This window comes from Raphanus sativus, chromosome 5 (genome assembly GCF_000801105.2).
Source record: "Raphanus sativus cultivar WK10039 chromosome 5, ASM80110v3, whole genome shotgun sequence".
Lineage (NCBI taxonomy): Eukaryota > Viridiplantae > Streptophyta > Magnoliopsida > Brassicales > Brassicaceae > Raphanus > Raphanus sativus.
In genome coordinates, this window is record NC_079515.1 from 35,334,177 (window position 1) to 35,358,463 (window position 24,287).

General features: G+C 32.3%; 5 protein-coding genes across 5 annotated transcripts; 4 read left to right on the forward strand and 1 right to left on the reverse strand.

The window, feature by feature from the left end:
* The first annotated feature begins 121 nt into the window (after positions 1 to 121).
* On the forward strand, positions 122 to 1,966 carry LOC108858857 (senescence/dehydration-associated protein At3g51250-like). The gene is made up of 5 exons (XM_018632718.2): positions 122 to 675; positions 1,073 to 1,186; positions 1,327 to 1,493; positions 1,614 to 1,698; positions 1,822 to 1,966. The coding sequence occupies exons 1-5, from the start codon at positions 140 to 142 to the stop codon at positions 1,964 to 1,966; spliced, it is 1,047 nt and encodes a 348-aa protein (XP_018488220.1). The 5' UTR covers positions 122 to 139.
* A 397-nt stretch (positions 1,967 to 2,363) lies between these two features.
* Positions 2,364 to 4,273, forward strand: LOC108857067 (protein ABCI12, chloroplastic). The gene is made up of 7 exons (XM_018630994.2): positions 2,364 to 2,784; positions 2,980 to 3,096; positions 3,188 to 3,424; positions 3,501 to 3,665; positions 3,769 to 3,844; positions 3,928 to 3,992; positions 4,068 to 4,273. Exons 1-7 carry the CDS (start codon positions 2,461 to 2,463, stop codon positions 4,218 to 4,220), a joined length of 1,137 nt encoding a protein of 378 aa, XP_018486496.1. The 5' UTR covers positions 2,364 to 2,460; the 3' UTR covers positions 4,221 to 4,273.
* An 844-nt stretch (positions 4,274 to 5,117) lies between these two features.
* On the forward strand, positions 5,118 to 7,193 carry LOC108861234 (uncharacterized). The gene is made up of 4 exons (XM_018635065.2): positions 5,118 to 6,002; positions 6,171 to 6,378; positions 6,466 to 6,595; positions 6,669 to 7,193. Exons 1-4 carry the CDS (start codon positions 5,245 to 5,247, stop codon positions 6,905 to 6,907), a joined length of 1,335 nt encoding a protein of 444 aa, XP_018490567.1. The 5' UTR covers positions 5,118 to 5,244; the 3' UTR covers positions 6,908 to 7,193.
* Positions 7,194 to 14,337: 7,144 nt separating this feature from the next.
* LOC108856773 (1-deoxy-D-xylulose-5-phosphate synthase, chloroplastic) lies at positions 14,338 to 17,869 on the forward strand. The gene is made up of 10 exons (XM_018630654.2): positions 14,338 to 14,577; positions 14,953 to 15,078; positions 15,204 to 15,368; positions 15,455 to 15,605; positions 15,694 to 15,965; positions 16,054 to 16,327; positions 16,482 to 16,789; positions 16,891 to 17,172; positions 17,246 to 17,530; positions 17,620 to 17,869. Exons 1-10 carry the CDS (start codon positions 14,437 to 14,439, stop codon positions 17,764 to 17,766), a joined length of 2,151 nt encoding a protein of 716 aa, XP_018486156.1. The 5' UTR covers positions 14,338 to 14,436; the 3' UTR covers positions 17,767 to 17,869.
* Positions 17,870 to 18,006: 137 nt separating this feature from the next.
* Positions 18,007 to 18,933, reverse strand: LOC108856774 (heavy metal-associated isoprenylated plant protein 19). The gene is made up of 3 exons (XM_018630655.2): positions 18,889 to 18,933; positions 18,695 to 18,776; positions 18,007 to 18,618 (listed from the first exon to the last, which is right to left on the reverse strand). Exons 1-3 carry the CDS (start codon positions 18,919 to 18,921, stop codon positions 18,320 to 18,322), a joined length of 414 nt encoding a protein of 137 aa, XP_018486157.1. The 5' UTR covers positions 18,922 to 18,933; the 3' UTR covers positions 18,007 to 18,319.
* Positions 18,934 to 24,287: the final 5,354 nt, after the last annotated feature.

Consider the following 24,287-nt stretch of genomic DNA (forward strand, 5'->3'; position numbering starts at 1 on the left):
ATATCTAAATGATATATTTTGGAAGAGTGAATCTCGTATATAAGTTTACAAAAAAAAAAATCTCGTATATATATCAATTTCTTCAAACGAGCCTACGTACGTACGTCGCATACAAACCAGACTTAAGTACAAAGACAAGATGTCCTCATCAATTCAAAAAAACTCATCTCCCCAAAACATGAAAGAAGATATCTTACTGCAGATTCCTGGTTGCATAGTCCATCTCGCCAATGCATCCGAACCCTTGGAGCTCGCCTCCGGGGACTTCAAGCTCGTAAAAGTTTCATCAGACGAAAGCCTAACTCTAGCGATGCTTGTCAGAGTTGGACTTGACCTCCAATGGCTGGTGGGTAAAGACGAGCCGATGGTTAAAGTCAACGCTCATGACTACCTCTTCACGCTCCAGGATAAAGACGGTGATTCACTTGGGTACAAAGTCACTTTCTCTGACGAAGAGGAGGACGTCTTTAAAAAACTTGAGATTCTTGAAGAGTTGATGAGGGAGAATTCTTGTTTGTCGTCTTTGAGTAAAACTAACAATGAAATTGATTGGAAAGAGTTTTCACCGAAGGCTGGAGAATACAAAAACCTTGTGGCCAAGGCCATCGCTGAAGGGACAGGTCATATCATCAAAGGAATATTCACTTGCAGCAATTCTTTCTCTCAGAAGGTGTAGTTTCTCTATCTCATATACATAAGTACATAACTCCTTCCTTCTCATGCTGGTTATGTAAATATGAATCCAAATGGTTGTTATTGTGAAGAATCATGAACATTTATTTCAGAAACCAATTGATCATAAGTAGAAAGGCCTATCTTCTTTAGAAGTCAGATAATTGGAGGGTTTTATATGGATAAATTTTTAAAGTTTGCGAATTATATTAGGAAAAAGAATAATTCACGTATTGAATTTTTTTTTTGTATTGTTTATGGAAATAGCTAAATAGTTGGTGCACTTTTATGGAGTTTTCCTGTAAACGTCCCTTCTCAATGTCAATCTGAAATTTCTACACCTGTATATATAAACATGAAGATCTGATCTTCCAACAAAACAGGTTTTGAAGGGAGGAAGTGAAATAACTACCACAAACGAGACTGAGGAAAAGATTGGTAATGAATTACAGATAAATGGAGGTGATAACAATATAACTCCGGAGAAAAATAACATCATCACAATTATTGAAAGGTATACCACATTTTGTTGTTTTATTTTCTCCAAAACCGGCAAAAGTATATATTATTATAGCAAACAATAAAAATTGGTTCTGGTCTCATTTTGATAGCTAAATAATGGTTCCTCTGTTCAATGTTACCTGTTGTATATAGAGCGGAGGCACTATGGGAAGCGAGCGAGACGATAGGAGCCATAGTGTTAGATGGTGAAGATATGATTAGCGGTTTGATGATGGCTCCTGTGCTTAAATCAAAGCTAGGGAAGGCGTTGTTATCCACTGCCCCAGGAGAGATTCTTTTGGCTTCACTTGATTCCTTTGGTAAGTTGCATATAATAGCTCCATTAATTGCCACTCCCTACTCATCTTTGTTATTTTCCAAGTTTTTGGAGTCAACATTTGAACAAATAAAACATATATAATGTTTGATGCGATCAATAGATAAAATACTTGGTGCTGCTGAAGCAGCAGAAGTACAAACTTATTCTGCCACATCCATGGCTGCTACCAAACTTGTTAGTAAAAGGTATATTTTGACTTTCTGATCCTCAAATTTGAGAATATTGAATTACGTATATATATTGGTCTGTTTTGAGGATTCATTATTGAGTTGAATGTAAGATGCTTTTACATTTTTGGGAGGATATAGTTTTGGGGAAAAGGCCGGAAAAACCACCGGAAAAGTGTTAGAAACAACCGGCAGCTTGAGTCGAAAGGCGTGGAAAATTCTAAAAGCACAAGATCCAACTTATTCCATGATATCAGGAGTTGTCAAAAATGCTCCTAGAGAATGACCATATACAGCTATCAAGTTATGTATTGGTTTTTGATTTGGTTTGGCTTTGAACAGAAATTTATAATTTTCATGTATTGATTTCTGGATTTGGTTTGCCTTTGAGAAAAGATTTATGCAAAGTGTGTAAGAAAAAAAACAGTCCCGACTCCGAGTGTTATTTAACACCATTTGGTTTTGAGCTTAAATTCTAACAAGAATCAGAATTTAAAAAACCCATCACCGCTGAGCAAACAAGCAGAAGAGCTGAAACTTGGCGTTCATCTCACAACACCCCCACACACACTACCATTTGATTTCGACCTCATATTCGAACAAGAACCGGAATCTAAATTTTGGTATAACAAAAACAAACCGAAGTAAACCGTTTTAGTGTAAAACGTCTCACACAGATAGTACATTCTCCACGACCAACCAAGTAAGTACATAAACTTCCCGCCAGCCAGGACCGAATCTCCAGGGCATGTCTGGTTTCAATCCGAAATTGAACCACTCATGAATCTCTCCCATCTTGCAACTCCAAACCCCGTAACCCTAATCCCCAAACTTCCAATTCGTCATCTAGCAGCTCCAATCATCGGCCGGAACTTCTCAAACCCTAAGCTTCTGCTTCCGGCCGCGAAAAGGGTTTTATGGGTTAGAGCCACAGTCGACGGAGATGGTGGAAAAACCGGGAATTGGGTTAACCGGTTACCGATTCCGGGACTCGGAGCTGAGAATGTATTCAGATTGATTTCGAGCGCGACGGGAAGTCCAATTGGACAGTTCATATCGTCCCCTGTCACGTTCTTGCACTCTGTTGATCCCAGAATCAAATTGGTGATTCAAAAATTCTTGCTTTTTATTTTTGTCAATTTTCATACCAAAAGATATAATCTTTACTTCTTAATTTCAAATTGGTTTTGTTTCAGAAGCATTCGTAGTTTAGATGTTTGTTATTAGACTTCTTGTTTGTAATGCAGTAATTCGCATTCATAGTTTTGGATATAAAGTTGATTATTTGCAAATGTTCAGGTATGGCTATTAACTCTGGTAGTTCTCCCAGCAAGAGCAAATATTGTTGTGCGTTTGGGACTTGTTCTCTGTACTGCTCTTTTGTCTATCTCTGTCCTCCCAAGACAAGTTTGGATGGTGAGTTCCTTGTCCTTCCATTTTTTTTTTCTGATTCTTTAGTTTGCTTTCTTGTGATCTATCTTTGTTTCTTAACTTTCTTCATGTAAAGGATCAATTGGCGAGAGTTTCACTACTTTCGGGTATCCTCTTCATTACCTTGGGGCTAGGTTCAGATGGTGCACCTCCGATGCTTCAATCAAGAACTCCACCATCTTCACTCACGGGCTTGCCTGATCTTCCCATGTCTTTGAGCGGTTATTCGTACATGTTGCTCAAGCTCGGACCTTTGCAGTTCACTAGGAAAGGCTTATCTGTTGGAAGCACAGCTGCATGCTTAACCTTTATCGTAAGTCTTCGGTTTGCTGCTTCTGACGGTTTCCCCCTAGATCACCTAATGAGGAACGTTTTGGCTCTTGTCACAGATCTTCCAAAGTGCTAGCATTTGCCTTGCAACCACTACACCGGAGCAACTTGCGCTAGCTCTACGTTGGTTCTTGTTCCCGTTGACATATATAGGTGTCCCTGTTGGTGAAATCATCCTCACTCTCCTGCTTTCACTGCGGTTCATTAATTTGGTTTTTGACGAGGTGAATACTTTTTTCAATTTTTTTTTCTTTCTATAATACATACATCTCCTGGCTAAGCTTCACATTCCCTGACAACATTAACGTTTGTTGGTTACATTAAAAGGTCCGAAGTGTTGCACTTGGAATTGTATCCAGAAGAGTAGACTGGAAGCAACTTACTGTTCTGGAGACACTTGATAGTAAGACTCTAAGTTTCTTCAGTCTCTCTCTCTCTTTTTTTTTTTAATTTGAAACTCATCTTACAAGTGACTTCCTTTTGTAGTTTTCGCTTCTTTCATACGCCGGATCTTCAAGAATATATTCCGCCACGCCGAGCAAATATCGCAGGTGAACAATAGTTGTATAAAGCTCAAATATGAACTCTCTGTTTGTAGGAACTGTGTAACATCTGTTTATGTGCAGGCTATGATTGTTAGAGGGTTCAGGGGAGAGAGCAGTAGCCACAAGATCTACTTCTTCTCAGGCTCATCAAATAAGTTTGCAGATTTTGCTTCGGTTTTGTGTTTAATCGGTGTAATCTCAACCGCACTCTTGTCCGAATACTTGTTTGTCTAAATATTATAACACTGATTCTTTCAGTTTAATATGAACATTAAACATCTATATAAGTCTCTCTTTATTTCTTGAGATAAATCAACAATTGCAGGGAAAGATCGAGACTCATGCATGCGGAGTAGAAAAGTTAGTGTTTATTTTGCCTTCGAAGAGAAAAAAGATATTTCATGTCTTTTGTTGTACTTGTGATACAAGTATTGATTACTGATCAGCTTCATCAGGAACCTAAGTTCATGTTTCAAAATTCTGATCGTGTCATAGAAAGTTCATTCTCGTGTTGATGTTCCTTTTTTTATTTTAAGTAAAATGCATTTACATTTCAATAATATTCTTTATATATCAAATAATCGAATAAAAGTACCATAAAATTTATATCTATGAAAGTTAATCAATGCATATATAGTAAAATCATTTTTTTACATAAAACATATTTAAAATATATAAATCTTCAAAAAATATGTAAACTAATAAATTATATAAATTAATAAAATATTAATGTCACAGTATTATTAATTTATAGTTTTTACTTTTTAGTGTAAGCAGGAAAAGGTTTTGGTACCAGGGGCAGGGTTAGTAATCTAATTTGTTTGACGAAGTCAACTTCTTTACTTTTTGGTCAAAATTTGACAAAGTCAATTAATAGCCTTGTTTAAACATAGTTATTTAATTACAAAAACTGATGATGCGATAAAAATATACACTAGTAAACCCATAGTACCATGAAAGTCCTCTGGTTGTATAAAATATAATATGTTTTCTGTCAGTTTTCTGTTTAACCTACTTGAGAGAATTTTGTGGAGAAGGTTGATGAACTGGTACGGTTTTGGTTTCTTGCTGCTCTTTTCTTGTAGCAGGTTTTGACATTTATATTAGATGCGAGACGCTCAACAAAATCGGGTGAATTATCTATTCTCCACCAAACCTGTAGCAGTTGGATTGAGCTCATCGCTTCTCTTCATAAACACTTTACAATCTCATCTCTTCATTCATTAGGAAATTTCTGAAAAAAGGTTTAAGAGATTACATGTTGTGTGTGTTCAGAAAGAAGCTTCGTTTCCTTTTCTCAAGACTTAGATGGGTCATCAAGAAACGTGTGAAGGCTAGAGTTATTGTCAGGAAGTTAAGGAAAGCAAGGTGGAGAGCTCAAAGAACAGAGAGCCTTGAAACAGAAGTTTCTTCGATCCATCTGAGATCAAACTCCAGAAGACATATCCGTGTTGCAACTTTTAACGTGGCAATGTTCTCGCTTGCACCCGTCGTCCAAAACGTGGAGGAAACAACTTTGCTTGATCATATAGAAGACAACAACATTAGAAATCCCTCTCCAAAAGGGATTCTGAAGCAGTCTCCGTTACACTCTTCTGCAGTCAAGAAACCAAGGGTTTGTATTAACCTCCCAGACAACGAGATATCCTTAGCACAGAGCTACAGTTTTCTAGAGGAAGATGATAACGAGGGGAAGGAAAACAGAGGAAGTAACTCGATGAGATCACCCGTGTGTCTTCCCTCTTGTTGGTGGGATCAAGAAAGCTTTAACGGATACAATAGCAGGAGAAGCATAGCTGAGTTGCTAGGAGAGTTGAATGCAGACATCTTGGCTTTGCAAGATGTAAAAGCAGAGGAAGAGAAACTTATGAAGCCGTTGTCGGATTTGGCTTCGGCTTTAGGTATGAAGTATGTGTTTGCAGAAAGCTGGGCGCCTGAGTATGGCAATGCCATACTGTCGAAATGGCCTATCAAGAAATGGAGAGTTCAACGAATCGCCGATGCAGATGATTTCAGGTGATAGCAAATTTTGAAGTCTTTAACCCTAAGTGTGTGTGTATATATATATATTTTTTTTTTTTTAATTTTTAATTGTGAGCTCATGAGAATTCATGATTATAAGAGACATAGAAGATGCAAATGCTTTTGTTTTCTGTTCTGAAACATATTGTTTTGTGTATGTAGGAATGTGTTGAAGGTGACTATAGAGGTCCCATTGGCGGGAGAAGTAAACGTGTATTGTACTCAACTAGACCATCTAGATGAGAACTGGCGGATGAAGCAAATAGATGCAATTACTCGAGGAGACCAATCTCCACACATCTTGTTGGGAAGCTTGAATTCTCTTGATGGCTCTGATTATTCCACAGCAAGATGGAACCACATTGTAAAGGTAGTAAACATTTGTAAGATATCTTATATAAAGACCTTTGTTTGGTCATAACTTAGTTATTTTTTTTTTTGTAAATAACCGAAACAGTATTATGAGGATACTGGAAAGCCAACGCCTAGAGTTGAAGTGATGAGATATCTCAAGGGAAAAGGATATGATGATTCAAAAGAATGCGCCGGAGAATGTGAGCCTGTTGTCATTATTGCCAAAGGCCAAAGTTAGTTCTTGTCCTGTTAACTTATCAAGTTTATTGTCCCATTTATTGAACTAAAACTCTTGATGTGATGCAGATGTACAAGGAACATGCAAGTACGGGACACGAGTCGACTACATTCTGGCATCACCAGAGTCACCTTACGAATTTGTTCCAGGCACGTATACAGTGGTTTCTTCCAAAGGTACTTCTGATCACCATATAGTCAAAGTCGACTTAGTTATAACCAAAGACCGGTCTAGTGGTAGCTTCAAGCATTCTCGAAAGAAAGCAAAGCAGAAGATCATCCGGATGAAAGCTAATTTGATGTCGTAAGATACATGTAGTTATGTAAATAAGGAAATATTATGTCTTCATAAAGACTGGATCAGCATTTGAAACTATGTGAAGCAGGAGTACTATCTTGTGAAGAACAGATTAGAGACTCTGTCCAAGGTGAGGACTATATAATATAACCCCCACATATAATAATTCTATTGATATGTAGATTTCAATGGATCTTTAAAAGAAACTAGATCTTGATCCGCGCTTTGGAAGCGCGGAATATTTTACGATGAAAAATTTCACTAATAATTTAATAAATATTTTGGTAATTTTTAAAGAGTGTGTATTTAAAATATTTTTGCATTTAAATCAGTGTTTTTAAATTCAACCCGATTGTGATTATATCGGTTAATCCGGAGATCTGACAATTCAATTTAGGTTTTTAAATTATTCATATTAAAAAAATTGCTAAAACCCGTGACTAAATGATTGAACTGATGGATGACCGATATGTAATCTAATTTGATTTAAATTGTAATAGTTTCATAATTTGTAATCTTATAATCCAAATTTTAAAGTTCATTATTTTGCAATTTATAAAATTATGATGTTTCTACAAAATTTTAAAGAGAAAATGATAGATATAAAATAACTAAGATTGATTATTGTATTGTTTGAAAATATTGATAGTAGTATAAAAAATATATTGTTTGGAAACATTAATAGTAGTATAAAAAAATAAGTATATTGTTTGGAAACATGGATAGTAGTATAAAGAAAGTAACAATAGTGATTTAATGTAGGTTTAACTATAAAGTATAAAAGTGTATTTAATTTAAAAACTTACAAAATAAATGTTAGGTCCAATAGAATGTTTCTGTTTTAATAAGATAGATTGGTTCTTACACATTTTTTGACTAAAGAAATCATGGGCCGTTTGACAAAATAGTTTTAATTTTTTTTGTAGGATAATTTTAAAATTTGGGCCTTTATCTTTAACTTTTTTTAAAAAGAAATTGAACCACTTTTTTTTTTTTTGGGCCTTTATGCAAAAGAAATTTCGCCCGGAGTCCACGCCCCCTTACCCCTATGCTTAAGCCGGTCCTGCGTGTATCAATCCATGTTAAGCCGGAATCATATCATATGCTTTCGGATGATCCCTAATTATATACAAAAACATGTCCCATGCTTAACCCATTCTTATACTGTTGCAATAAATTATTATCATCCCATACGAATAATGAACTATTAACAAATAATCAAATAATGACAGGTGAGGCAAGTTAGCTTTAGGGACGTATGTTTAAGTCGGTTGACTGTCCTGGAAGTACAAACGTTTCTATAACAAAAAAAATAAATAAATAAACCTTCAGTCGGAAATCATTAAGAGGGTTTGATACTTTGACTATATGTGAGCGCACGTTAAAAATGACAAATACAAATCCATGCATGCCTTCACGAACCTCATGTTGGACTTTTCGTTTTGACATTTGTTTACTGTGTTGTTACATCTTTTTAAAAAAATTGTGTTGCTAGACTTTTCTTTCTGTTTGCTTCAGTTTCCGTGTTCAATTATATTATTTAGGGATTGATTGGCAAGTGTTGTAGTTTTAGACTTTTTGCTTTGAGATTTATGACGTAGATATATTGGCTATGATTTTAGCTTTAAATTGATGCGATTATTTCTGCAAATATCCAAAGCACTAATTAAAAACTGTAGAAAAATTGATTTTCACAGCTAGTATATACCTTTTTTTATAAAAGTGCTTTGGAAAGAAAAGACACATTCCAAATATTTTAAAATATTTAATCAGTTATCCTCACTACAAAAAAAAGATCATATTACATCACATAAATGGTATCACAAAAATAAATGATGTTAGTTTAAATTACTTATTAAGAAATGATACAAATAATATGTGTTTAACATCAATTATAGTAATTGATGTTGTTAGTAAATTATTAACATCACTTCAATAAAATTGATATAAATATTTACTGAGTTACATCACTTTTTTAAAAATGATATAAATCTATTCTAACTTACATCACTTTTAAAAAATTGACATAAATATGAGTTTGCATCAGTTATATAATTGATACATTTTGCTAATCTTTATTAGCATTAATCAAAGAAATGATACAAGTTAATTATTACTTAAATAGAATGAGGAAATGACTCGACATAATTAATAAAAATGATACTAACTTAAATTTACTTAAAATTAATGTGTTGTTCGTTTTGGTTACAACTTATTTCTGTGATATTTCCCTCGTTATGTTTCAAAATTTAACAGTTATTTTATTTTAATCACAGATTACACAAAAAATAAGAATGAATTCTTCACCACATCAATTAAACAGTTACAATATATATGTAGTAACGTTACAGTATTTTACACATCAATTAAACAGTTAAGATATATACTAATATAAGTTAATCAGTTACAATCCCGGAAACAGAGGAACCACTATCACAATTAACAAGCCACTTGAATCAATTATGTTTTTAAAAACAAATAAACTACACAAAAAGATATATACTATCGTAGGAAATATTGGTGGTTTTGATTTTTTCTTTTTCATTAATTTATTTGGGACATGTTCTTATATAACCGTTTCACTTCAATAAAAAACATGTTCTTTTTTTTTTTGTTAAGATCTTCATCTTCCTCTCACTCTTTCAATTTCTTAGACTTTTTTATCAGTTTACAATGTATCGTTCTGGGTTCAGTTATTTGATTAACAACAAAAATTCAACAAGAAGCAAGCATTTATTATAAGAGTCTCGAAGATGATAATTTTATTCTTACTATGAAGGATTTGAAAATTATGAGAGGTATTATTTTTTTTCCTTTTCTTTCTTCTCCTAGTTCTCAAACTTTTGGAGGGTTAAAGTTTTAAAGATTTTTTGTTTATGGTTTAAGATATTTCTTTGCAGGACCAGGAGCGTTAAGAGGTATAAGAAGAAATGATGTTGATTCCAAATATGAATGAAGAGTGCAAGCCCAAGGGGATATCGGCTCAGGAAAAAGAAGACCAAGAATCCAGATTGAAGAAGCTTTCAATTCTTAAGTTCATCTTTTGCTTTTTTTTTGTTAGACTTTTATCAATGTTGTTTTGCTTTGTTAATTAGACTGGAAATGTAAAAAAAATTCTAATGAAAAACACTTTTAATTTTTCTATTGACAAAAATTTATTTAGTAGTTGAGAAAAACATTTACGGTGAAATATATGATATTTAAATTATAATTTTAAAATAATATAACTATTTAAAAATATTATTTTAATCAATTATTAATAAATGATATAAATAATTTAAATCAATTATTTTAATTGACGTTAATATTAACATCATTTTAGAAAAACTGATGTAGTTGTTACTATCATTTTTTACAATTGATACACATTAACATCATTTATAACAATTGATGAAAATATTTTTTTTTTACATCAGTTCTTAATAAAATGATGTCAATTATTTGCATCACCACTTTCAGTCATTTATATAAATGATTCAAAATTCTTTTACATCATTTATAAATAATGCAAAAATAGAAAATAAATGATGTTAAACACCTCTTTTTTTGTAGTGCCTCTTAGACCTTTTTTTCTTCATTGTTTGTACTTAATTAGTAACTCTTTTTTTTATAATCGTAGAAATTCAGTGACCGAAGTCAACTGACTAGTCTCACCGACGATACTCTATGTACTTTACAATTTAACCAACGAGTTTAAAATAGTGGCGTTCGAGGGATAATCCAGTACACGTCGACTTTCGTTGGCCACCCGAGAGTGTGCTTAACTAATAAGTAACTTTACTATTACCTTTTTCATGTCAGTTTCCTTTTTAATCCGCCCTATTTTTCAAATACAATATTATTTTATATGATATGTAGAATAATACTACAGTTGACCTTGGTGATTCCGTCTATTATCCTTCTCAAGTACTGTTTTCGTCTTTAAAGCAAAAAAAAAGTATTGTTTTGCTTTTGTTTGAAGATCTTCAGCTAGCGTTTTAATCTCGGTTATGTTCTAGTCTCCTTTGTTTGGGAGTGTGCTTTCCTCTTTTGGACTATGTTTCCAGGGATATAGAGGTGTTCCTCTGGCTTTGTATCTCAAATATGTATTTTACCCTGTTTTTAAATCAAATCAGTTGACCAAGAAAATACATTCATGATGTCTAGAGTTACGTAATGTATGTGTTTGTGTTGATGTGAATATAATGCCTTTTCATACATCTATTTACAGTAATAAATCATAATCTTTAGTTTAAACTCTTGTGGTTGACCTTTCTAGTTTACATTTTGAGAAAGAATGTGAAACATGCAGTCGGTATAGTTTAGTGTTATTTTCATATGAAGAAAAATCTCTTACGTTTTTAGGTATTGAATGTTTTGGGTGGTTCACTTACTCCGCTATGCGGGCCTGTAACGATGATTTCATTCACATTGCTTTTTGCATGTAATTTTCGTTTAAATTAAAAAAGAAATTAAATAGAATAACAAGTGCGGTACATAAAGTGATGTTTCGACTTTAGACGCACCTGAAATGTAGAAGAAGCAAATATGGTGTGTTTTGTTTTTACTATTCACAGAAAATTATTTTTAAAAACTTTTTTTCTTTCTTATCAGTTACACAATTTTGAATATGTAAACATTAATTATAGTTCGTTGAGTTCAGGGCCGGCTACATCATTAGGGACATAAGGGCAAAAAACAAAATTTTACCTTCTAAAATTTGTGTTTATTTATTGTTTTAAATGCTTTTTTGTTTTTAAAATTTAGGCTGTAATATTTTTGTTTAATTTGTGATGAAAACAAAAGTATATACATATATAAATATTTTGAGCCCCTTTTTAGTTTTATTTATAAGCTTATAAAAAAAATTCTATATAATAACATGTATTTATAAAAAAAAACTGAACCCCTTAATTGTTAATATATGGGGACATTTGAGCTTGGACCCCGGACGGTCGCACCGTTTGTCCTCCTAATTAGCCGGCACTGGTTGAGATTCATATCATATTCAAGTATAATATATATTGTATATTCAATAAAATCTCTTACAAGTGAACATATATTTTTAATTTTTAAAGAAACAGGTTTGTATACATTTAAATTACGTACTAGAATTTATATTACATTTCTATATTTATTTTAGAAACATAAAATATATGTAATATATTCAAATCAACTTTCGAACAAGAAAAAAGACTGATTGAATTACTTGATCGTGTAATTCCAATAAATAATTATACGATCTTAAGGCTTTCAGCAGCGAGTATATTGTTGAAAGGCAACTTTACATTTTATATGAATATAACTTACAATTAAAAAAAAAGTTTGATTATCTAAAAACCAAATACAGTTAGTAATTATAAATATATAAACTATATTATAGAAATCCGGGTATCTATTCATTTTTCAGTTCGATTCCGGTTTGGTTTTAGTTTAGTTTTGGCTTTCCAATTCTAGAGATATAGGATCCACTAGTATAATTGATAGGATTCAAACCCAAATCAAACCTTGTTTTTGGTTCGGTTTAGTTTGGTTCCGGATAAATGTGCCTATACTTAACTACAGTTTTGAAATTTGACAATACAATTTTTTAGAGGAGGAATATGTGAATATGATTTGTAAAGTTTTTAAAATATATAAAATATTTTTATAAATTAAACAAAATATTTGGTTAAATTAAATTAGTATTATTGATTCCTTAATTTAATTTTGTTTAGAGACAATTAGCACAATTATAATTTACAAAATAAAATAATTGTCTATAAATAGCATATTAAAATTCATATTTCATACATATAAATTTTTTTAAAATAAAATACACATTTTTAAAATTATAATAATGTCACTGATTTTTTGGTTTATAAAATATAAATATATTATATATATAATGCAGTTACACTATTCATTATATGTCACATTCATATTTTTGTTTTAAACCGCTTATTTTAGACGAATCGTAATTGTTCTGCATTATGCGTTTTTTATGCAAACCGTAGTTAAACCATACCGCATTATCTAATCCGCTTATCTCACACCGCTCGATTCAATTCGATGTTACCATTTAGAGTCTTAGATGTTTATAATGGCTAACTTTTTTTGATAAGTATAATGGCTAACTTGATTTTTTATAATACTCATTTGTACTAATGGCTAACTTATTGTACTAATTATAATGGCAACATCGATGTTACCGATAAGTATAATGGCTAACTTATTGTACTAATTAACTTATATAACTAAGCACAGAATAACCAATAATTATGAATTTACTATTAGCCATGTCTCTGTTAGATCTGTGGAATTACTATCCATATTCGTATTACGACATTTTAAATATTCACTTTTCAGAATGGATCAAATAGATATTGAATCAGATAACAAATTTCATATATTTTTTTCTCTTTTTAAGCTGTAAAACCAATTAAATCTAAAAGAAAATTTATCTAAATATGGTAAAAGCAAAAAAAATGTTTGAATATTTTAAAATTACAAATACATAAAATAAGAAATACTTATGAAAGTACATTTAAATATTTTCAGGAAACAGTAAAAAAAATTGTGGTGAGATTTCTTTAGTCAAGAGACATGAAAAATGTAAAAGCGGTCTTTAACATAAAATATAGGAAACAATAGGAAAAAAAAAACACAATTGATTTGATTTTAGATCTTTTCATTTTTAGTACGAAATTATCTTATGTTGACAAAAAAAAAGTACGAAATTATCTTCCATAAAAAAAAATCCTGTTTATTTTTTATTATATAAGAACAAAACCAGATTCCCTTACTTTAATTTTCAGTGGGACAATGTTTGTTAATGATTTTTTGTTAATTTGTCCTGTTAGCCAAATTTCTTTCTTTATAAACAGATTTGTTTTTTTTCTTTTAATTTAGAAAGGTTTGCTTTTGTGGAAGGGATCAAATTAAATAACAGAATCTGATAAGATATAAAATATAAAAAGTGTACATGAATACCGATACCAACATGGATTTCAGGCAACGTGGACCAACAATAATCTCAATTGTAATGTTAAATATTAGTAGCATTTTTCTCTTTTAGACATTAATCAAAATATATACTTAAATAATTTTTCTACAAGAATGATTAATGACGGCCACGAGTGCTCTATGATTTTAAATCTCACTACAGCAATAAAAACAAAGTAATCAAGTTTTAATTAAAAAAATAAAGATACATTCCAAAATCTTTTAAATAGAATTAATTTTAGTTTTATATATCAGTTTTGTACATATTTATTTTAGTGCTTTAAAATAATTCTACAATAAAAATTTAATGATTTTATCTTTAGATCTACACAGTTGTTGAAAACCCACCACCGTTAATCACCATCGTGACATGTGACATCTGTCTAGTCAATAATTAAAATATTTGACAGTCATTATGAGAAGTAATATATATTCATATAAATGTACTGAATTGTAATAATTGAAATTTATAGGCATCACCTTGTTGTTCAAAGAAAAAAAGCATCACCTTGTTGTTCAAAGAAAAAAAAGGCTTCAACTTTTGCTCTTCTCGTGTGTCTTTGAGCATAGTTTCTCATGGCTCTCTCTGCATTTCGATTTCCTTCTTACTTGAGTAGAGAAACTTCAACAGATTATTGCAAAACTACTTCTTTATCTTCTTCTCAATCTTTAGCTACATATCTTCCATCAATATGCCGCAGAAGTACCGTTTCTCATGTAATTTTATTCTTCCTCTTTTTGACTTGCTGATTATATACTATTAGCTTGCATTTAACGAAAATCCTACAAACTATCAGTGATAAACCACACTGGTATTTATGTTTTGTTTTTCGTTTGTTCATTTCAACAGTTTGAAAAAAGGTTTAAATTAACAGATTGTTTGGGTCAAAAGCTTTGAGGGAATTTTCGAGTATCCATTTTGTTAATGTGTGAACAGAAATATTCAGTTTAGTTTGAAAAATCTTTAAGAATATTCGTTTTCAGTGGATAAATTTAAAATGAAATGTTTAAATGGACTATGCATCTTGTTTGCTTAAATATATTAATTAAAATCTGTGTATGAATGACAAAACTATTTTTATGTTTGTTCAGTCAAAAATAAGAACAACAGTAAAGGGCTCACTAGTAACGAATGGTGACTATCATTCGACAAGACCACCAACTCCTTTGTTGGACACAATCAACCATCCAATCCACATGAAAAACTTGTCCATCGAGGTATAGCTCATAGCCCTAAGATTTGATTCATCAGACTACTCTCTAGAATTTCTTTTGTTTCAAGATGAAATATGGAATAACGGTGTAATGGTTTTACTTTTTTTTTGGAATTGGATATGATGTAGGAACTCAAAGCTCTTTCAGACGAGCTGAGGTCAGATGTTGTCTTCAATGTTTCAAAAACTGGAGGACATTTAGGTTCCAATCTTGGTGTTGTTGAGCTTACAGTGGCTCTTCATTACGTCTTCAATACTCCTCAAGATAAGATACTTTGGGATGTTGGTCATCAGGTTGGATCTATTTTCTTTGTGATGTTTATATTCCAATTATTAGCTACACAAGTTCTCACTTTGTTTTGTCTTTCCCTTTTTGACAGTCTTATCCTCACAAGATCCTAACAGGGAGAAGAGGAAAGATGAAGACATTGAGGCAAACCAATGGCTTGTCCGGTTTCACCAAGCGAGGAGAGAGTGAACATGATTCTTTTGGCACTGGACATAGTTCAACCACAATATCTGCAGGATTGGGTAAGGTTTTTTGATTTTGCTATTCAATATGAGGAAATATGATCACTTTCTGGCTACTTATATAGACTATGGCATGACTGTGAATTAGGGATGGCTGTGGGAAGGGACTTGAAGGGTAGGGACAACAACGTGGTTGCAGTTATAGGCGATGGTGCAATGACAGCTGGACAAGCTTATGAAGCAATGAACAATGCTGGCTATTTGGACTCTGACTTGATTGTGATTCTCAATGACAACAAGCAAGTCTCCTTGCCTACTGCTAACTTGGATGGACCAACACCACCTGTTGGAGCTTTGAGCAGGGCTCTCAGTAAGTTGCAGTCTAAACGTCCTCTTAGGGAACTTAGAGAAGCTGCAAAGGTAAGTATTGTTGGCTTGAATGTGTAAAGAAAAAAACAAATATTATTAAATTTTGTTGAAATGAAAAGTTTGATATGTTTTTTTACAGGGGATGACAAAGAAAATTGGAGGATCAATGCACCGGCTAGCTTCGAAGGTAGATGAGTATGCTCGAGGAATGATTACTGGGGCTTGTTCAACACTATTTGAAGAACTTGGTTTCTACTATATTGGTCCTGTTGATGGACACAACATAGATGATTTGGTTTCAATTCTTAAAGAAGTAAAGAGCACTAGAACCTCAGGACCCGTTCTTATTCATGTCGTGACTGAGAAAGGTCATGGATATCCTTATGCAGAGAGAGCACATGACAAGTATCACGGTAAAAAATAATTTAATAGATAACATGTTTTTTTTTTTTTTTTTTTTTTTTTTTTTTTTTCAGTGTTTCAAAAAAAAAAAAAAAAAAGATAACATGTTTTTCTTCTTGAAAATAACATTATTGGGCTGATCCATCTTTTGTCATCTTGTTTCAGGAGTTGTGAAATTTGATACAGCAACTGGTAAACAGTTCAAAAACGTTGCTGAAACTAAGTCTTACACGACCTATTTTGCGGAGGCCTTGATTGCGGAAGCAGAAGCAGATAAAGATGTTGTTGCCATTCATGCAGCTATGGGAGGTGGGACTGGGTTGAATCTCTTCCAAAGCCGCTTCCCTACACGTTGTTTCGATGTCGGTATAGCAGAACAACATGCGGTTACTTTTGCTGCTGGTCTTGCATGTGAAGGTCTTAAGCCATTTTGTGCAATATACTCGTCTTTCATGCAACGAGCTTATGACCAAGTAACATCACTCATCTTTTCTTGGTATTTTTTTTTTCATTTTAAGAAATATATTTTCGTAGAACTTAAAATGGTTTTGTTCTCTATGCTGGTTTTGTGTAGGTTGCACATGATGTTGATCTACAGAAACTGCCTGTTAGATTTGCAATGGACAGAGCAGGACTTGTGGGAGCAGATGGTCCAACACATTGTGGAGCATTTGATGTGACGTTTATGGCATGTCTTCCAAACATGATAGTCATGGCTCCTTCTGATGAAGCAGAGCTTTTCAACATGGTTGCAACCGCTGCAATTATAGATGACCGTCCTTCTTGCTTTCGATATCCGAGAGGAAACGGTGTTGGCGTTTCACTTCCTCCTGGAAACAAAGGTGTCCCTCTTGAGGTATGTTCTACAGAAAAAAATCATTACGAGTTTAAAACATTCATAATCATTTTATCTTTTAAAATGGTTTCAGGTTGGAAAAGGTAGAATACTAAGGGAAGGTGAGAGGGTAGCTCTGTTAGGCTACGGATCAGCAGTTCAAAACTGTTTAGAGGCTTCTTCTATACTCCATAAACGAGGATTAAAGATAACTGTAGCAGATGCAAGATTTTGCAAGCCATTAGATATTGCTCTCATTCGAAACTTAGCTAAATCTCATGAGGTTCTGATCACGGTTGAAGAAGGTTCAATTGGAGGTTTTGCATCACATGTGGTACAGTTTCTAGCACTAGATGGTCTTCTTGACGGAAAGCTCAAGGTACATTACATTTTGCACATCTCATTTCATTTATATCTCTTTAGTCTCTAGTTTAGTTTCTAATTCAAATTATTTCTCTGTGACAATAGTGGAGACCAATGGTACTACCTGACCGGTATATCGAGCATGGATCACCACTAGACCAACTGGCTGAAGCTGGCCTCACGGCTTCTCACATTGCAGCCACCGTACTTAACTTAATTGGGACACCCAGAGAAAGCTTGTATTGGAAGTAATCGGGGGTAACCAACAGAAGGGCAAAGTTTTCCCACCAATTATCTAAAATATTGTATAACTATAAAAGTTCTTGTTCTTAAATTTTCTCAGTAGTTTCTAATCCTCATAGTTTTTTTTTCCTTTTTGATACCCACGTACGAGCAGCAATGGTAATAGTTACATTTATGGTTTGAACAAAAAGTAATAGGTAGGGGTATTTGTAACTGAATCCGCGATAGAACCAAAAAAAACCCTAGTCTTTACCTGATCTGAACTGCAAAAATTCTCAAAAAGCCATGTAGGACAGTATTCCAGGTATTATCCCAATCTGATCTAAAGTGAATGAGACCTGAATGAGACCTAGGAGATTGAACCCAAAAAATCTAAAACCCGAAAACCCAGTCTGAATGCCACTGCCCAAACTTTAACGTAATAGTCTTCGGCCTTTGACTTGACCGGTTTGTGACATCCTACCAAAGAAGTTAACGTTAAAGAACTTACACTTTCTCCAAACCAATTTATTCCATATTCCAAGAGTGTTCTTGTGTGCGATTATTTCTAGTTTTAACTACGTTAAGAGATACAACATATGGCTTTAGGATTCTCATCGCTAAACCACATAAACTTCTCTAAACCCCTATCATTATACCCAAGAACCGGCTCATCACCTAAACCGATCAGTTCCATATCAATCACGAGAACGTTTTCTTCCTCGGCGTCCTTACTAGTTTCGTCATCTTTATTATCCTTCGCTACAATCTTCACTCTCTTGCCTGTCTTCTTCTTGAGTTTCTTCAACAACTTCTTAGGATCAAGCCTTCCCGTAACCACAACCTTGTGACTGTTCATATCCGTCGTAAATGTTTCAACACCTATTCATTGATCATTCAAAAGTTGGAACCATATGGATATATCGTGAAATCTATCTTGAATTGTGAAAGAGATTACCTTTGAATTTTGAGATAACTCTGGCGATTTTTCTCTCGCATTCGTTGCAATGCATCGATACGTTGAACTCGACATCCATATACTACAAGAAAATTGAAAAAAAAAAGACAGAATGAAGTATCTCGTGAGAGAATTTTATCTTTGAAAGCAGATGAAAAAAAAATGATGGTTTGATTAAGTAAATGATCTTTTACTCTGACATAATCCTTTTTCTTATCTTTCGTCATTGGTGAATGGAAGAAGTTCAGAAAATAATTTATGTCGGAGAGACAAGAGATGTCCTATGTACTTATGAATCTTTGATGCAGCGGCGGTTAAGATTTGGGAAAGTAGTTATTGCCTGTTAATCCAATAATCCGGTTTGGTATTATTATCTCTCGGAGTTAGCGAACAAAATAACTTAACCGAATGGAATAGTTAACCGCGTCTGAGGCAAGGTACACAATTCAGAAGAAGACATGCATTAAAGTCTGAGACAAGACAGAAAGCTGTGTTTGAAAAAAGATATAGCAATCTCTTGTCGGATAACAGTACCAACCTCTCACACTCCAGCTTTAGAGTAACTATCCCGTTGGTAGTTTATGAAAAGACTAAGAATCTGTAGCAGTCCATGAACTGTCTTAACCAAAATCTTTATTGTGTTTAAATCAGGCTTTGTGTTTGGAGTGATAAAGACTCTTCTCCCCTGAAATTGTAGGAGGTTACATAGTTAAATATAACATAAGTAAGGCATGATTTTTATTGGATAATTCAGTTATCATAAGGGCATTTGGTCTAGTGATATGTTTCTAGTCCCGAGTTCAATTCTCGGAGTGCCCCTGCTTTTTTTATTACCACTAATTCATATGTGTTCATTATTGCTCACTATGCCGATAATGCTTCATCAAGCAGCACCAAAAAGGTTCTTTATTTTTTTTATTTATATAGAAGGGAAAATCCATACGTTACAACATATATATGTTCACATGTCGGATCCGTATATGATTCCTGAACGTGATGTTGAATCTTCAGAAAGCTCGCATAAACTAAATTATTATCGTCAATAAACAAGTGACTGAGCTGGTACTAAGCCGAGAGCCACCATACTGACTACATGATCTCTACCTCACAAATAATTACATTATCTTTGGACAAAACAGATGTGTTCCTCCTACACAGTATCTCACCCACTTATATACTATTATTTGGAGTTTGGAAATGATCCTGTTATTTCTCACTGTTATAAACCAGTCAGTCCTCTATCATTCATTCTCCAGTTATTTCTGTCATCACGTGTACCTCCAATCCTTAACATTTAGATGTCTTAATATTTTTGTTTTTTTAGAATTTTATCTCTTCATCTTTTTATTTTATTTTATTTCTCTAATCACAAGAAATTCTCAATGAAGTTCTCACTAGACACGTTCTTACTATTTTGTATTAAGTAATATAAATTTTAAATTACAAATATCTGAATATATTAATGGTTTTAAACAATAATGTTCAAAAAATAGCTAAGCGATAATTAAGTGTTTTATAGGAGATTATTGATTAAACAAACGCAAAGATCTAATTTTTGAGTAATGATATCGATTAGAAAAAGATCTACAGAATTCATTTAGATTATGCAGATTTTCTGCGTAAATCGACTTTTTAGAACACTGGTTTTAAGAAATTGAATTTAAGGTACCTATCCAAAAACAAATTGTACATATTTTATATCTACAATTATGAATTACTGTATGGTTACAAAAAAATAAAATATGAATTACTGTATAAATGCATGGAAAGAAAGACAATGTTATACTTCTGTACCCACGTGTGAAAATAAAATAGGCCAGAGAATCCTCTTATAAACTAGAATAAATTTCTATATAAAATTATTTATTTCTAGTTTCAAATTTTTTTTTTTATTTATTTCTATATTTGGATGACTTTTTTTAACTAAGAACATGTTCCTTCCTTTTTTGTACGAAAGGCTTCTGCTATCACCAAGCGACGAAATTCTAGTTTATCATTTTTGTAAAGACAAATTCCGCACTTTATGTGCTGATAAACAAAAGTTTTTCACTTTATTTTGTGAAAATTTATTTATAAAGGAATATGATTATGAGAATAGTAATCTGGTAGGTGGATAAATCAATTCAAGGACAATGATAATTATCTAATAGGATATAAGACATGCATGTAACGAATAGTCAATCATGTTTATGGAGAGTCGTTTTTTTGGAGTGTAACAATGTCCACAAACTCCGTAAATTTAGGGTAATTAACTGACATAGACTCTAGTCAAAATTTATAGACACTTCAATTTTAGTATTATGGAGACTAAAAATATGGTACTAGATAATGGCACGAACAAAAGACTATGTCAATTAATTATAGACACTTCTGGCTCTGTTGACTCTCCCAGAAGTGCGGCTATTCGAAGGTTGTCATTTAACTCTCTCTTTGTTTTTTTTTTGTAACTGAACTCTCTCTTTGTTTGCTCTCATAGAATAAGTATCCCTCTCTTGGTCGCCCAATACTATTTAATCTCTTTCCATTCGATTCCACATAAGCTTCCAACAAAGGTTTTCTGTTTCGCTGTAGCGGAGGGGTTCTTCTCCTTTTCATCTGGTATTCTATTAAAAGATGGTGGAGACAGAGGTTTTCTGTTCCCTCTCTCCTCTCGAATCGGTTTATGTTCTTCTAAAGCTTCTTGCAGTGGTTTTCCAAGTGTCGGCGGTCATGTGTCTGATAGTTTCTTTTGGTTCCACCCGGTTTTGTCTCTATTTGTATTTGGTTAGAGCTCTAAACTAGATCCAGTTTTAGGATTGTTAGCTAAACCTGGATTTTACCGGATCAAATTAAAATCTATTAGAACTTTTTTTTAATGCAACAATTTTTAGGAAAAAAATAATAATCATTTGGATTTGGGGACGGCAAAAGGGTGAGACTGTAACAAGTGGTGATCTGTTGTTATCTCTTAGAGAATCGATCGCTTTATTCAAATGGCCCATTCATGAATATGGTCACGCTACTCTCATTATGTCATCATATTCCTTTCATCCTGTTCCAACAAACAGAATCCAGGAATATATATATATATATATACCCCTTATTGTATTTCTTTTAGACAAACAAGATAAATGAAATAAATTTCTGGACATGCAAATTAATATGCATTACTGTTCAATTATGTGGAACAATTTGAAGCTACATGCTTTTGTGTAACAATGTTAACGATTCTAGAAAACCCAAACACCATTGTTTCCCACGTTCAAAAAACTAAAAAATTGGGCAACCGTGAAAATTTTCATCTAGGAAAACATTATTTCATATCACGATATGTTCAATTTATATCTGATTATATGATAGTGCAAAAATATACATATATTTTTGAAATTTCAAAGAACATATATCTTGTTTATTTTCTTTGTCGAAAAAATAATTTATGTGACCATAGCCACATCACTTGTCACATCATTTAATTTTACAGACATAAATGTTATGCCAACTATTTGTATTAGTAAATATATCACCTGTACAGTAATATTAAGAACAATAAAATAAATTAAAATAGTTGTTTTACAAAAAATATTTTTTAGAAAATGCAATGTTTGTAAATTTTATTATTTAGTAAAATTTAAAAACTTAATTAAATAATTAATTTTAATCTTATATAAGAGATATATTCATAAATTTTTTATCCTATCACAATACCGTCATCATAAGAGTTATATTTTGTTGTAATTCTAGTGATTAAAATTCAATGCTAAATGTTGCAGTCATGTTACTCTCGATTAATCTTCGTTATGTTGTTTAGATTTAAAGAATATTGATTAACATATCATAAATTCTTAATCTTTTAAAAATAAATGATTCGTATGATTACACAACCATTCTAAAAATTATATGCTAACAGATAACCAAGGTTAATATTAAGAGCAATTGATAGGAACGAAATATTATAATGAATATATCTCTAATATAAGATCAATTAAGTTTTGTTAATTTTACTAAATAATAAACATTTATATTTCAAAAACAAAATTTATAAAACAACTATTTTGATTTATTTAATTATTAAAAATTATTGTAAATGTGGCACACTCGTTAGCAAAATTAACTGACATATCAACAAAAAATGATTTAGTAGATGATTTGACGACTGGTGTATGTTACCACCATGAAGTAATCAAAATGTATGTTTTATGAATTTTTTTTAAAGTATATATTTTTTTCACGGTCATATAGATCAGATATAAATCGAACATATCTTTAATATATTGTGCATGAAATCATCGTTTTCTTAAAGACTTACAGATGATGATGACTCATGCTAATTTTTTTCTTTTTGGAAAATGATTAATTTCAAGGGATTTTAAATCTAAAATATTGGTCCAAGAAAATCCACACAAGTGAATTTCAAATAACAAAATGTCAACTCTAAAATTATAATTTTATCAAAAGTTATATGAGCCAAGAGAATCATAGAATTTCAAGTACGTGAACACTGAAGTAAGCTCCTTCCTATATTTGAAGGAATATCTGTAAAATCTTCTTTTTGCTAAAAATAATATATGTGAAATCTTAGGAAAGAAAAAGTGGCGTGTAAAGAGAGGATGAATATATTATAGAGATGCATTATGCATGTGTATGACGAGATATATGCTTAAGGAGGTCCCAAAAATCGTCCACTAGTTTTTTTTGCCAAAAAAAAAAAAACTAAACTGATCCTTAGTTCTCAAAAAAAAAAAAAAAACTAAACTGATCTGATTAGAATACTAATAATCAAAAACGGTTTCGCTTACATTCGATTTTGTGGTTGCATCAGCTTTAGTTTTGATTCAAAGTAAGGATGAGAAAATGAATTATATAGTCTTTTGAGCCTATTTGTTAGATTCGGGTTATATTATGGGCTTCCAACTTAAAATCAATTGGCAATGAGTTGATTGACCATAACCTTTTATATAGTAGTAGATTAATTTTTATATTTCCGATGTGGGATGTTTCTCATCAATACCCTCCCTCACGCTCAAACATCTAAGTCTAAAGTGTGGACAATGTGGGAATAACATCTAAAGAGGGTCCAACATCGATATAGTAGTAGTTGTAGTAAATTAGGTCAAAGGATCTTATCGCTCTGATACCATGTTAGATTCGGGTTATATTATGGGCTTCCAACTTAAAACCAATTGCTATGAGTGGATTGACCATAACCCTTTATATAGTAGTAGATTAATTTTTATATTTCCGATGTGGGATGTTTCTGATCAATACTATTAATCATCAATAGATTACATGCATGATGCATCCAAATGAGTATCCGATTCAGCTTACGAGTTCCGCTCGAATCAAAGTGAGAACGTGTAGTACTTCGAATCCTAAAGAATAATAGAGTAGTACATGTACAGCAAGTAAAAGTAATCATCATCAAAACATATTTAAAATTGTTTCCGTAAAATTTATCGTTATTTAATTGTGTTTATCTAAGGAAATTTGCTACGTTAATTAATGTTTTGACAAAAAAGCTACGAACTAATGTTTTTCTTAAATGGTATTTACTAGACATAATATAAAAAACATTTGTTTGTAATTAAAATAAATTTGTAATTAATTACTAAGCATG